The sequence below is a fragment of the Cydia fagiglandana genome, chromosome 22, assembly GCF_963556715.1.
Source record: "Cydia fagiglandana chromosome 22, ilCydFagi1.1, whole genome shotgun sequence".
NCBI classification, from domain to species: domain Eukaryota; kingdom Metazoa; phylum Arthropoda; class Insecta; order Lepidoptera; family Tortricidae; genus Cydia; species Cydia fagiglandana.
In genome coordinates, this window is record NC_085953.1 from 8,172,620 (window position 1) to 8,187,367 (window position 14,748).

A 14,748-nucleotide genomic window follows, 5' to 3' on the forward strand; every position below is an offset into this window, starting at 1 on the left:
AAAAAAATAAGATATCTGTAATACATTTTTTCTTGACACGTCATTACGAAAAGATACGTGACTATTTATTTTCTATACATCATTTAAGTTTTGTTCAGCGTTTTCAATCAACGATTGTCATCTTGGCCAGGCGCCATGATTGCATTTCGTGGAGACCAATCAGCGTTACGGCTCCCGCTGATTGGGGCAGTCACAGAATAAATAATAGTACTAGGTACAGAAGACTCGCTCTCTAACAAAACGCATCTGTTACGATCAGGACAGATATGACCGATAGGTGGCGACAGCGCCACGTGCGGCTTATGGCTAGCCACCAAAATTGGTGTGGAACGGATGTACTGTTAGCTACCTGTAGCAAAGCGTCGAAATCGCGGAGTGAGCCACGCCTGGTGCAGTAGCGCGCGTTGACTCAAAGTCATGTCAAAATACGATGAAAACCATATCGAATTCTCAAGACAGAACCGGCCCCCTTGACCTCTATTTTTTAGGGAGTAGATGCTTCCGCTTTTAAAAAGATCTGATTTATCGTACGTCTTTCAGAGTGTATCAATCGTGACGAATCTCAATTTATCTCCATGGGATCCTTATTAAGAGGAAAGGGGACGGACGGTTCTCCATACAAACGCAGTCCTCATTTTCCTCTCTGGATATTGTCATTATAGAATATAGACAATATTTCGACATAATTTAATGTATTTTAAGAAAAGCTATGCCCCTACGTTTGATTTTTTTAGATTTTTCGATTATTGTAAAAAAATAGGAGCGATAAACAGATTTCATACTAATTTTTATAAGCCCACGTAGCATAGTGGTTGATATACAACTAATTGTGTCAAAATATTTTCAATAGTGTTAATATCCAGAGAGGAAAATGAGGACTACGTTTGTATGAAAAGGTGATTACGCGCGGGTCCTCCACTTTCGTCTAAGAGTAGTGAAATCTGTTTCTACCTATCCAAACATATCTAAGCATATCCTCTAGCCGTCCAGACGTTAAAACTTGCCAAGATAAATGCAATTTTGATTTGTCAAAACCAAGATTCAAATTAGAATGGAACAGGAGACCTTTTTATAGGTCTCTGGGCGGCTAAAGGATATAACAATATTGAGGACATAGATTGATGGTTAAGTGGTTTCAAATGCACTGCAAAGGGGGATTTGCATAAAGGCGGCGTCATCTTGACCTTGATCGGTTCTCATTTTATTCTAAGTGGAAAAGAAAATGGATCGTTGTTAAACGCCTTAGTTCCGGGAACTGTAATTACATGAGACGGTCTTAGAAGGAGATTAGTGTCAGACATTGTTAAGCACTTTACTAGACATTAATGAAGGTGATGTGATTATTGTTCTTTTACTATTTTTTGCAATTTTAAAGGGAACTGCTATAATTTATAGGATTTCTACATTATTTCTACCGTTTGCGTACTCTCGGGAACTAGTTTTTCACTTCTTAGGGTTCGTCGCAATACAACGCCACTACGCGAGTAATCGCAAGTTCGCGCGAATTTGACTCGCGCGAACGCGCGATCATATACATATATTGAAGTCGAATAGGTGTCCTAATTGGTCACGCGATTGTCAATTAGGACACCTATTCGAATTTAGTGTTAATGTGTTTGATCGCGCGTTCGCGCGAGTGAAATTCGCGCGAACTTGCGATATTCGCGAAGTATTAGGACTAGGACGACCCCTGTGGCTCGTCAAATTCGTCATTATAGACGAGTGTAGGTTACATAAAAAGTAAATATCATTTTTTAAGACCCTATTACTTTAGCTATTAAGTACCTACTTTGGAGTACGAAAACTAAACAATACCTATTAAGATATACTCACCTACTTATTTATAGTTTTGCGAGATGGCGGGTTCTTTCATTTACTATTTAATAAAGAATATAAACCACTGCTTACTCTTGACACATATTGCTAGATAACGTATGTGGTTACTATTACACTGTAAAGATAACGAAATAACTGGCCTATTTTACGAACGATAAGCTACAGCGAAATCAATAACATATACACTGAACACCTGGTATCAACAAAATCAATGTTTGTAATAGCTTCTATTATAACAGAAATAACTTAAAATATGTGTCACGTTCACAACAGCATGCCATTCAATGACTAGGAGAAACGAAAGAGTGTCAATTTGTTTTTGACCCGATAGTAAGTAGGTAGTACAGCCAACTGTAAAGTTGACCAAAAGGTGTGAAATCAAATCATTCACCCCGTCCCCAACTCACCTCTTAATACATACCTTTAGCCTTAACTTTTAAATCTATAGTAAATTGACTTATTTTTCATGATTACAACCACAACATAAGACGTTCAAGTAATTTATTATTTGTTTTATCGACGTAAACGACCAGAAATGCCTTCAATCTTTCCACACTTCATAAAAGCTCTCGAAAAGTTATCCATATCTCAAATTCGGAAGTCAAACATGAACGGTACACCAAATGCAACCGCACGATACACCCATAACCAAATCGAAGCTATATTCCTATTGCTGTTGCTAGTATTCGTTTCGCATCCAGTGTACGTAAGTCTGATCTCTCAATCTGTAATAACTATACGTGTATAATTAGGATTTTGACTGTATTTATAATAAATTATTTCACATCATGCACGAAATTAAGCACTACACAATTATTGGAAAAAAGTAGATCACAGTATTTTTGACACAATTGTTATTGTGTCTAAAACTCGACCGCGGCCTTACATGTCTGTATTTCATACAGAGTCTATACTGGCTAATCGTTTTGAGAGACCGCTCCGGTGTGCAAGCGGTTTATCGGCGATATCGCTATAGATTAGCCGCAATATGCAATTGTCAAAATAAATGTTCAAAATATAATATAATGGAGTCCTACAAATAGGTCTCCCCTAACTTTTTATAGGCCTATAGGCGGCAAGAGGATATACGAGTAGCGCGAAGCGGCGCGCGGATCCGCATTAGTGTGTGATCAACTGATCGTAGCTCTGGTTCTGAAAACTTTTCAAGCAGTAGGAATCACAGCTATTTGGGTGCAGTGCCCGCGCGGCCATGACTCATCTGTCAAGTGCATTTTCAAACCAAAAGCGGAACATCACAAGCGACGTACTCCGTGACCCGTATGTCTTGCATCGCTGGATACGGCGGACGTTTTTAAATTGATCTAAGAAATTTAAATGCGGGGAAGATATAAAGAAACAGATTTACCAAACAAGGATTGTAAAGTTTAAGCCAAGAACTTTAACTACAACTGTATTATGAACAAGTTATATTCGTATATGTTTCCTTCATGTATAACTACCGATAGCCACAAGTAAGAAAACATTTTACGGATTGCCTGACAAACAACAGAAGTTGTAAGCTATATTCACTAACTGGCACAGAAAACCGCCTAGGGGTTGGTTGTGCTTCCTGGCAAACATGTCCGTTACCGATAGTTGTAATCATCTTTTCACTCATAATATATCTGAACTTCAAGTCTTTAACAAAAGCCTTGGTATGGAGTTGACTCCACAACCGTAGCGTTCTCAAGAGCAAATTTCTTTAACCTCTTGCGGTCTAGCATGAGTTGCTTTCTCGTGCGCGAGTCCATACTGTCGCGCTAGATGTACAATACACGCGCGAGACGCCACTGATGCTAGCAGGTCTTGTCTGTGTGTAGTATAAGGATCCTGATCCTAGCCCTCATTTTCGTCATCTTTTTGCATTTGTTTCAAGGAGGTTTTTTTTTCTTTTCTATACAACCGAGGTTTGATCCACGATATTTGACCACCTTACACATATACAGAATACTCTTCTAAGCAGGCTGTTAAGACTTTTTAATTACCATCCGATTTTGATGCGCACACGACGCCCGCCACCGGATTAGACAGTTATAACCACTCCCAGTAAGGTGTTCTATTTTCGAAAGACAAGTGTCTGGGAGTTACGAGAGATTGCGCGTTTTTGTGACTTGGCGTTCTCGGCGGTTTGTTTGTAAACAAACGGTGGTTGCGGGAATTGATTCCGATTTCCGTGACAATTTTTGAACGAAAACATTCCGTAAATTGCCGTTGACAGGGGAAAGTAAACAAAGTCGAGAGAAATGAAACAGATTTTAGTGGACTGTTTTCTGAAATAACTCAACTGTAACGATAAACATTGCCGACGTGTGCGTTTTATTTTGCTACCAAATACGAGTATGCAGGTCTATATTTTTATACTGTTAAAATTAACTACATGTGTTTGTGTATTATTAAGGATCTTTCAAATTACATAAGTGCTTACAAAAATAACATTTCTTTAAAAAAATATTTGTGGCATAAACTCTAATGTAAATAAGATTCTGAATCGATAAAAAGTACGAAAAAGAAGCATTTTTACGAAATTGATGCTATCCTGGCCATTATAAAAGCGGATGGTAACAAAAAGGTGAAATATAAGATAAAAGTGAAACCGAGCAAAACGGAAATTCACGATGCCCAAAAAGATCAACAAATCAGCAAACGCCGAGCGTGTTATTTCTAAGTTCCGACAGAATATTCACGAAATGATAATTCCAGAGAACCTCAGTGGGAGCGGGCCTTCTAAATACGGACGTTACCAACGCGGAGAGCCGATTTGATTTCGCGAGATGACGAAGATTTCGGAGTAAATCTTATAATTGGGTAGGTAAAGTTTTTTGAAGATAGGCAAATTATATTTTTTCCCGATAGTATTCATTATAGCGATCACGGAAATGCAGCTCTTTTATTTTTATATCATTTTATTGATTAAATATAATTTTTTAAATGATCGATATGACGTTTGTGAGGTGGAATGTCAGATCCCAATAATTCCTTTGCGCGTCGTAAATGGTACGAGATAGAAAAAAAAACGATGTCAACTGTCAGTGTCACTGAGCTGTCATCCCGAAAAATAACGGACAAGCCTCATTTTCTGTTGCCTTACGAATTGCTTATTTTGATTTTATTTTCGACGACCTCAGCACGATCCACGGACTTCTGATTCCTCACGACATCGAATCGCGTATTTGGACAAAGATTGTATCTACTTTCGACAACTTGGCACTGCATATTGGACAACGTTTTCTTCCCTACACGACGACCCCTGCGCTGACCATTGGACTGAGTTCTGCAAGGAAAATGAGCGAGTTCATCCGAGCAGACTCTACAAACTTGCCCCACATGGACCTAGTCATGATCCTAAATTACTATCATGACAGCGATAAGCACAATGCCGCTGAAATTAGAGGGGCAAAGGCCCTCCTGTACGTATCTGTGAAATACATACATTAAACATTTTGTTATTTATATTTCACCTGCAATTTATTGTCCATATACACCTTAACTTAATTCATTCTTTATTGTTTTAGGTCATCAAGAGATGGATATGTAGAGAATAACATAGGATATGTCGAAATTCAAAGGAACGACACAGAATGCATTCTTAGAGCTAAGGTTGTACCGGAGACGAAATTAAGGAAAAAAAATTATATTGTTACAGTTGAAATAGACGAAAAAAATAATAAAGTCATTGATGCAACATGTGATAATGATGATTGCCCTGCATCAGCTGGTAAATAGTCTTATAATATACTTAATATCTGTAGTTAATGTACATTTTATTATTTTAATTACGTTCCAACTGGAGCTCATAAAAGGTCTATAGTAGTTATATGATATATATTTCTTCACATGGGCTCCAAGTGCACATGCCATGTTCTTTTTAAAGAATCATGCAAAAAGCTCATCAATATTAAGTTAGGTTTGCATTTTGGCATAGGTCTCCTCCTACCTACCTTATCCACTGTAGTCTTTTAGATTAGTTTAGTTTTTAATTTTATTATAGGTAGTTTTATATATACACTTTATATATTCGGTGTACCCCTTACATATCCATAAAATAGTTAAAAATACATGATGATGATATGCCAATTAAACTTTCTGCACTTGTATTTTGATTATTATTATTAGATTGCCATGAGCTGTTAAGTTCTTAAACAAGTAATGTCAATTTTTTCTAACAATTTAGAGTCATCTGACGTTCGTTTTGAGTGTCTATCCTCATTTAAATGAATGTTGTTCTTCTTTTCAGGTGGATGTAAGCATTCATTGGCAGTGTTATACTGGTTGCTAATTAGAGCCATTGAACCATCACCTACTTCCGTGCAATGTTATTGGGCTAAGCCTCGAGCATCCAGTGAAGGTACAGAACCAGTCTTTTCAAAGGACATTTTTCCATCAAAAAAACGAGCGATTGAATTAGGACCAAGAGATCCCGAGAGAATGAAGGTGTTTTATGAAGAATGCAAAAAAAGAAAATTGGGAGATTCTCTCATTTTAAACATGTTACCGGATCATGACACCGGTTTACTAAAATATTGTGTGTTCGACATGATTTTAGAGTTCACAACAAAATCTGACAATCACAGTTACGAAAATTTTAAAACCGAAATGTCTATAGTTTTGACTCAAATTGTGCAAGATGAAATTGAAATAAATACAAAAAAACAAGCAGAGTCAAAGCTATGGCATAGCATTCGTCAGGGGAGAATAACGGCTTCCAAAATTTATGATGCTTGCCGCTGTCGTACTACTGATGGCTCACTGGTTGAGCAAATTCTTGGTGGATATAAAATGTATGACACAAAAGCTATGAAGAGAGGTAAACAGCTAGAAAAACCGGTAGTAAGGGAAATTGAAAAGAAACTGGGGGTAAAAATTGAAGAATGTGGTTTTTACCTTATAAACTTGTTTTGCGGTGCTTCACCTGATGGCATAGCAAATAATTTTATAATAGAAATTAAATGTCCTACTACTGTGGAAACCAGCAAAAACTACATAGATAATAACAAAATAAAAGATAAGTTTTTGGCTCAATGTCAACTGCAAATGCTGGCAACTGGAAAAAAAAAGTGTGCATTTTGCATTGCGGATCCAGATTTCGAACAGAACAAAAATATTAAAATAATTTGGGTTAAGTTTGACGCAACATATACTAACAATTTGTTACAAAAGGCAGAACAGTTTTGGAAAGACACAATATACCCAATAATCTTAAGAAACGCGCTGTCTTAAATTTCATCTATTAACCAATGGTTTCATTGTACTTAGTTTGGAGTGTCATGTTTGGAAACATCTAAATTTATTGTCGCCTAATTTGATCAAAATTTATTTCTAGAGACGATTCTAAACATTCAGTGAGCCTTCCTGGTCCATAGCATCCCTCCCTCTTCGGTTTGTAGGTTTAGGAATCCGCAAGATTTCCAGTGTGGCTTCCTCAGCCTTTTTGGCGTCCACTCATTGCACGCCTGGTCTCATGCGAAATATCTTAAGGGCTTTGCCCACAAACTTTGAGATTGCGGGCTTTGAGGATGCTATAAATGCTTTTAAAATTGGTTTCCCGGACAAAACATTTCCTGAAAACCCGAAATCACAAAGGAGTTGGGATAATAAAAAAAATTGGTTTTAAAATTTTCGTAACTGTGATTTAACTTACGATACTCTTCTAAACAACTGTACAGTTCCAGATCTCGCGAGGCTTTTGGCGGTCGTAACCCGGGAAGCTGGTTACTGGCTATATGCCCATTCTTCGCCTAATACTGGTACTTTCTTGGATCCGACCTCCTTTAGACTGGCGACTGGTTTGTGACTTGGGGTTTGTGTAACGTATGTTTGTTTTGTTGTCTAGCATTATGAGAGCTCATCTGTTGTGCTTCTATGAATTCATCTTTATATTTATGAACAAGCATAGGTACCTACAGACCTGAGCTATACATATATGTATAAGTAAGCAACGGTTGGAATATTGTGTTGTATGAAGAAAGGCCGACACGAATGCACCTCGGTCTAAATTAAATAAAAATGTTCGCTTAAACTACTTACTTAATACTGAGTTTAGTTAATGTAGGTAGCAATAAAGTAGGTAGTTCATTAATAATGCCTTATTTGATCTTATTATGTATAATGTTGTGCAAAAATGTGTTACTAGGTATTAAGTCTAAATTAATTATTATATTACTAGATGTTGCCCGTGACTTCGTCCGCGTGGACTCTTATCTTGAACATTTTACATCTTGAGTACCTACCTATAATTTTCATCGAATCAAACTTTATAATACAAACTTTTAATATAATGTTAATGCCCTTTTACCAAGTTTGAAGTTCCTAGCTTGAAAGCTTGAAAAAAATGTTTGATATCCATACAAACTTTCAACCCCTTTTTAATCACCTTTGGGGATGTATTTTCAAAAACGCTGAAATCAGTTTTCTTGTATTTTAATAATATATCTTTTTAAGAAGTTTCAAATTCCTAGCTTAAAATAAAAATGTTTGATATCCATACAAACTTTCATCCCCTTTTTAACCCCCTTAGGGGTTGCATTTTTCAAAAACGCTTCTTATCTCTTGTACACTTTATACATGTAATCTAGTGTGCAAATTTCAACTTTCTATCTTTTGTAGTTTCGGCTCTGCGTTGATGAATCAGTCAGTCAGTCAGGACACTTGCATTTATATATACAGGGTGATCAATCCAAATGGGTCAGTATGGAGAAGTCAGAAACTGTGAGAGATAGCGAAATCTGTTCTTAGGAACCATGGCTTCGATTTTAGATTTAATAATAATGGCATTAATTTTTTTTTTCAATCTATCATACATAACTGGGATTCGAACCTGGTCAATATTCATTTTTTCAAGTTGGCCCGAGCGCGCTGAGATTTGGCATGCGGCGAGCCTGGGGGCCCAAGATTACCATGTCAAAAAAAATTAGGAAAAGTCTAAAATGGCGGCGGACACGGGCAAAGCCAAAATTCCAAGTAGGTTAAGCGAGCCCGAAGGGCGAGCTTCAGGCCGGGAGGCCAAAGACCGACCCAGGCGGAGGGCGGAAGGCCCCGAGCCTCCACCCCGACTCCCAATAGGATAAGTGTTGGGTCGTGTTTAAGCTCCAACTTCCCCCTCGTGTGACGCCTCGGGCCTTTCGGCCCTACGCGGAGCTCGGCCTTCGCAAGCCTCGACGCTTCGCCGTCGGGCATTCGGCCCGCCGGCTTCGCTCATCAAGACAGTTGACTTGGTAGAACGCTTGGAAGCACCGCATTCACGCAGCTCGGCCTTCGGCCTCGCGTTTTGGGAGTCGGGGTGGAGGTTCCGGGCCTTCGGCCTTCCGCCGGGGTCAGCCTTCGGCCTCCGGGCCTGAAGCTCGCCCTTCGGGCTCGCTTAACCTACTTGGAAATTTGACTTAGCCCGTGACCGCCGCCATTATGAATTTTTCAAATAAAAATTTGACATAGTAATCTTGGCCCCCCCCCTCGCCGCATATCAGCGCGCTCGGACCAACTTGAAAAAATAAAAAAAAGTCTGCCATTTTGAATTTTTTTAATGTAGTTTGTTTTGTCTCGGGGCCCTCTATGATATTTGGTCGAGCACCCCCCCACCTATCACGCATCGTTTAAAAGTTGCCATGCAAACAAACAACAAGAATATTGACCAGGTTCGAATCCCGGTTATGTATGATATATTAAAAAAAAATTGAATTCCATTATTATTAAATCTAAAATCGACGCCATGGTTCCTAAGAACAGATTTCGCTATCTCTTATAGTTTCTGACTTCTCCATACTGACCCATTTGGATTGATCACCCTGTATAGATAGATTTGCAAAAAGTTATTGTATTTTATTGTAACTAAGTGCAGATAAAACACAATCTTGTATTGTTGGTGAATAAATATGATGATGATGAACTCGAAAACTACTGGCTGTAGGTATTTTCATGCAGTTTTCACCTATCAATAGTGATTCTTGAGGAAGGTACTTTAGATAAGGTTTTTGTGTAACCTATGCTATGTGTCTGGCGCTAGTTTGATTCTAAATGCAGGAAGGATACTTACACTCTCATCATAAGTTTTGGTTAATATTAGCGTGAAGAGGTAACAGACAGACAGACACACTTTCGCATTTATAATATTAGTATGGATATATATGGATGTATATCGTCGCCTAGTACCCATAGTACAAACTTTGCTTAATTAGGGGCTAGGTCGATTTGTGTAATGAATGATGTCCCCTAATTTTTAGGGTTTCGTACCCAAAGGGTAAAACGGGACCCTATTACTAAGACTTCGCTGTCCGTCCGTCCGTCTGTCACCAGGCTGTATCTCACGAACCGTGATAGCTAGACAGTTGAAATTTTCACAGATGATGTATTTCTGTTGCCGCTATAACAACAAATACTAAAAACAGAATAAAATAAAGATTTAAATGGGGCTCCCATACAACAAACGTGATTTTTGACCAAAGTTAAGCAACGTCGGGAGTGGTCAGTACTTGGATGGGCGACCGTTTTCTTTTTGCTTTTTTTTTGCATTATGGTACGGAACCCTTCGTGCGCGAGTCCGACTCGCACTTGCCCGGTTTTTATTATATCATTTATTAATTTTTATGATATATGGATTTGTGGATTTATATAATAAAACGATATGATACTTATTGGATTTTTATTATACTGCTTTGTAAGTTAACTAGAGCACTTGCTATCAAAACAGCTTCATCTACATACTTGACATGATTATGGTTTACAGTCGAGTGAGGCTCCAAGAACGAGAATTCCCTCAACCGCCGTATCACACGTTCTACGTGTACCCTCAAGCTGGCGATTACTTTGGTTTGTATTACCTCTGCCTTGGAAGGTGTCTCTTTCGAAGAAACAGTGGGAGGCCTAAGCAGTTTCGCGTGCCTCTGAGCTAGTAGAGGTTCTATGCCCTTGAAGCCTCTGTCGGCTAGAACCACAGCCCCTGGAGGAAGAATATCCACAAAACCACTACGTTCAGTAATAGCTTTGTCGGAGATTCTTCCTCCAATACCTTTAGATATAAAGCATATAAACCCATTTGGGCAACATGCAAGTAAATATTTCACTGTATTGCACCATTTGTAATTAGACCAAGAACTGGACTGCTTAACAGTGTTTGAAGCTTTTTCTATTTGGATTTCAAAACAATCCAATATGCATTGCACATTTGCATATCTCACTTTATATACTGGAGGCAACGTTTTTTTGATTATGAAAGGTTCTGGCAGGTATATAAACATTTGCAAAAAAGTTGCTAATTTAGGTATACTATTTCTTAACACCTCCTGCACTGTTACTTTACTTAGTTGGAATTGATGACTTAACCTCAGTATTGAATCATTTTGTTTCAATTTAAACAATGTGATAATCACATGCAATAGTCGCAGGTTGCATTCCTTAGATAGAAATTCTAATAGCCAGTAATATGATTTGGGTACCCCGACATACATTTTGGGATATTCCTCAATCGTTTTCAAAATATGTGCACGTCCCGACATATCTTTAGCTTCAATTCCGTTCTCTTGCCATGTGCTTGATGATGACGGGCTGGAGAAGGGTTCGTACAACGAGCGTGTCGACGAACTGCTTGCGGTGGATGACGAATGCTGGCTTGGCATTATTTTCTCCGTTACATATGTGACTTTGATGTTTGTCGAACAGCCTATGCTTCTTAGAGTTGGTTTCACCGACACAGCTTTATTCGACCACTTGATATCTGTTTGTGTCACAGAATCACACTGGAAAAAGAGAAACGTATGTATAGGTATAGGTATTGACACCTAATGGGCTAGCACATGATCAGCGAGGCAGTATCTCGTCCGTGAGATAGGACTAACCCATCCATCTTTAAAAAATACAGTTAGAAAAAGACGGGTAGTCTATCTTACGGGCGAGATACTGTCACGCCAATCATGTGCTGGGCATATTGCTCTTTACACAAATATTATTATGATAGCAACAATAGACTTGTTCACACTGCCGAGCGGCGGCGCCAGCGGTAGCATGGCGTGAGCTTGGCGCTATTGGAGCAAAGGCCCATAGGCCATAGGTTAGATTTTAAAGTTACCTAGTTTATAAAACTGCATAATGATAAAAAAAAACTATTTCAAGGAATTGATAGGCATTCAATAAAATATTTGATATACTTATGAGCTTGGTTAACAAATTATGCTATGACAAGTTCAATCATTTATTTATTAATTGACTAAGTATCTTACATTAGGGGTCATCCATTAATTACGTCACAGGTTTAGGGGGTGGGAGGGGGTCAAGAAAATGTGACATGTTGTGACATGGGGGAGGGGGGGAGTCACAAACATTGTGACGTTACTTTAACTTCATCACTATTGATCAGTAACCGGAATAGTTATTTACGATACAAGTGCGGAAAAGAGGAAATTCGAAACTAGTGGCGATAAATTAAAACACGACCGAAGGGAGTGTTTTAAATCGACACGAGTTGCGAATTACCTATTCGCACGTGTATCGTACAACGTTTTACAGTACATATGGCCCTCTAAACTTTTGACATCGCACGAAAAGTGCTATTTTACGCACTAGTGCGGGAAAATAGGACCATATGTACTGTAAATTTTTTTTATTTTTTTTATTCGCTGTACATTTAAATAATGAGGTTTTGGAAGTAGGTAATTTTCGTTCCTAATTGGTTTTGTGTTATAAAATTACTAATATTTCTTTTACCAAAAATATTTTTTATAAAAAAATAATGCTGAGTTAGTATTGCAAAACAAAATTGCCTAAAATGTGACGTCACACCAAGTGGGGAGGGATTTGCAAAATGTGACCAAGTATGACAAGGAGGGGGGAGAGGTCAAAAAACCTAGAAATTCGTGTGACTTAATTAATGGATGATCCCTTAATAGGTATTCCAAACATGTAAGTTATAAACATAACAAATTATTCTATAACTACTATACTATATACATGACTAATATCTAATACTAAATTATGACGGTACAGTCGTGGGTGTGAAGAACGACTCCATATATCGAGTTGCGGTGGCTAAGTCTCGGTTCCTTATGTGAGAATATGTCTGTCTGGGGGTCGAATAGAATAATATATTTTTTGTGATTCAGTGCTACAACATACCTACATAGAGAAGGCTAGTGACTAAAGTTACTGTATTGGTGCTGGAAATCATAAAAAGAGGTGTGGGGCGAGATCGAAGAGTAGTTATTACAAATGGCGTAGGTACTTTAAAAGTGACATTGCAGTAACCACGGATTAATCCACGAATTAATCTAACGAAGTATTTTATGACTGCAAGTTATGTCCGTGCCCATCAGGGCCGTCTTAAACTATTATGCTGGGGCCCTTGGGTACATAAGAATTTGGGGCCCTTTTGGAAAGTAAAGAAAGCGAACTGAACTAACATGTTTGTACTATGATCTTCTATTTATTATGGGTAATCAAATATACTGTTACTGTATGTCCTTTGGGGCCCTGGGCACGGGCCCCGTGTGCCCTTATGGTAAACATGACTGTCCGTGCCTCAAGATTTTGATGACTGACCATTCCTAATTTTTATTTCCCCCACTGCTCACTTTGCACCTAGCTAACAACAGTTTCTAAACTTTTATTTAATTTACCTTTAGATTGTTAGGCGTGTTTCCATTATGAAACATTGGCATTGTTGCTGTAGACAGATCTTTATCTTGAGTAAGGTTGCTTTCGTCAATCAGCATTTCCTAAATGTAAACAAATAATAAGTATCAATATAAAATATAACATTCAACTTATTTATTTATTATTTATTCATCTAAGGCAGCGGTCGGCAACCTGCGGCCCGCGGGCCGCATACGGCTCGTGAAACTGTCACTTGCGGCCCGAGTGCCGCCTTGGATATTTTGTATGTAATAGTGACAAACGACAATGTCTCATAAAGTCATAAATATTAACAAAGTACGGCCCGCGTCACCTCCGTTAGCTACTATGTGGCCTTTGGCTGCTAAAAGGTTGCCGACCGCTGAATTCTAAGGTAAACAATGTTTATACGAAAATGAAAATATGAAAATGACGACCGGTCTGGCCTAGTGGGTAGTGACCCTGCCTGCTAAGCCGATGGTCCTGGGTTCGAATCCCAGTAAGGGCATTTATTTGTGTGATGAACACTAATATTTGTTCCTGAGTCATGGGTGTTTTCTATGTATATAAGTATGTATTTATCTATATAAGTATATATATCGTCGCCTAGCACCCATAGTACAAGCTTTGCTTAGTTTGGGGCTAGGTTGATCTGTGTAAGATATATGTCCCCAATATTTATTTATTTATTTTATTTATACATTTATTTTCATATGCAATACAATGTTTTTTTATCGAGTGGGTAGTGACCCTAATTATGAAACCAATGGTACCAGGCTCAAATCCTAGTAAGGGCATTTATTTGTGTGATGAGCATGTATATTTTTCCTAAGTCATGGGTGTTTCTATGTATTTATGTAAGTATTGTATTGTAGTACGGGCGATTTTCCGCAACCAATTAAGTATGTATTTATAAATATTTATATTATGTGGCTTTCCATCACAGAAGGGTCCTTATGCTTCAAGCACAATGTTATGTTTTATGTTCCCATCTGAAATTTCAACAGAAATCTGGTATAAAGGTTCTTATTGCAATATTAGGGCCAATACAGACAGACTGCAATACAATTGGTACGAGCCAGGGTTTGAACCCGCGACCTCCGGATTTAAAGTTGCATGCTCTTACCGCTAGGCCACCAGCACATATATGATAATTACCTGTCTTATGTGCAATAAAATGTTTAGGTACATACATACATAATTATTAGAAATACTTAGATAAGTAGCAATTATTCTAAAACACAAGTTCTATTTCATAAATTGGATAGAAATATAAAAAGTAGGTGAATTGCCCATGATAAATTCCATATTAACAATCAT

The 14,748-nt window shown here is 38.1% G+C and overlaps 3 protein-coding genes across 3 annotated transcripts in view; 1 reads left to right on the plus strand and 2 right to left on the minus strand.

Moving 5' to 3' along the window:
* Window positions 1-5,118: 5,118 nt before the first annotated feature.
* Window positions 5,119-7,840, plus strand: LOC134675637 (uncharacterized). The gene is made up of 3 exons (XM_063533966.1): window positions 5,119-5,243; window positions 5,349-5,551; window positions 6,071-7,840. Exons 1-3 carry the CDS (start codon window positions 5,119-5,121, stop codon window positions 7,051-7,053), a joined length of 1,311 nt encoding a protein of 436 aa, XP_063390036.1. The 3' UTR covers window positions 7,054-7,840.
* Window positions 7,841-8,610: 770 nt separating this feature from the next.
* LOC134675442 (uncharacterized) overlaps window positions 8,611-14,748 on the minus strand; it is a 241,098-nt gene continuing 234,960 nt past the window's right edge. Inside the window, exon 3 of the transcript XR_010099742.1 lies at window positions 8,611-8,624. The gene's annotated coding sequence lies outside the window, so the exon portion shown is untranslated. The remainder of the gene's footprint in view (window positions 8,625-14,748) is intronic.
* On the minus strand, window positions 10,424-13,496 carry LOC134675613 (uncharacterized). Its single transcript, XM_063533936.1, has 2 exons — window positions 13,434-13,496; window positions 10,424-11,561 (listed from the first exon to the last, which is right to left on the minus strand). Exons 1-2 carry the CDS (start codon window positions 13,473-13,475, stop codon window positions 10,458-10,460), a joined length of 1,146 nt encoding a protein of 381 aa, XP_063390006.1. The 5' UTR covers window positions 13,476-13,496; the 3' UTR covers window positions 10,424-10,457.

Excerpts from the sequence above, each read along its gene's own strand:
- LOC134675637 (XM_063533966.1), top strand. The coding sequence starts at position 5,119 with ATGAGCGAGTTCATCCGAGCAGACTCTACAAACTTGCCCCACATGGAC. Across the intron at positions 5,244-5,348 it reads AGAGGGGCAAAGGCCCTCCT|GTCATCAAGAGATGGATATG; the intron begins GTACGTATCTGT and ends TTATTGTTTTAG. Across the intron at positions 5,552-6,070 it reads TGATTGCCCTGCATCAGCTG|GTGGATGTAAGCATTCATTG; the intron begins GTAAATAGTCTT and ends TCTTCTTTTCAG.
- LOC134675613 (XM_063533936.1), bottom strand. The coding sequence starts at position 13,475 with ATGCCAATGTTTCATAATGGAAACACGCCTAACAATCTAAAG. Across the intron at positions 11,562-13,433 it reads ACACGCCTAACAATCTAAAG|TGTGATTCTGTGACACAAAC; the intron begins GTAAATTAAATA and ends CTCTTTTTCCAG.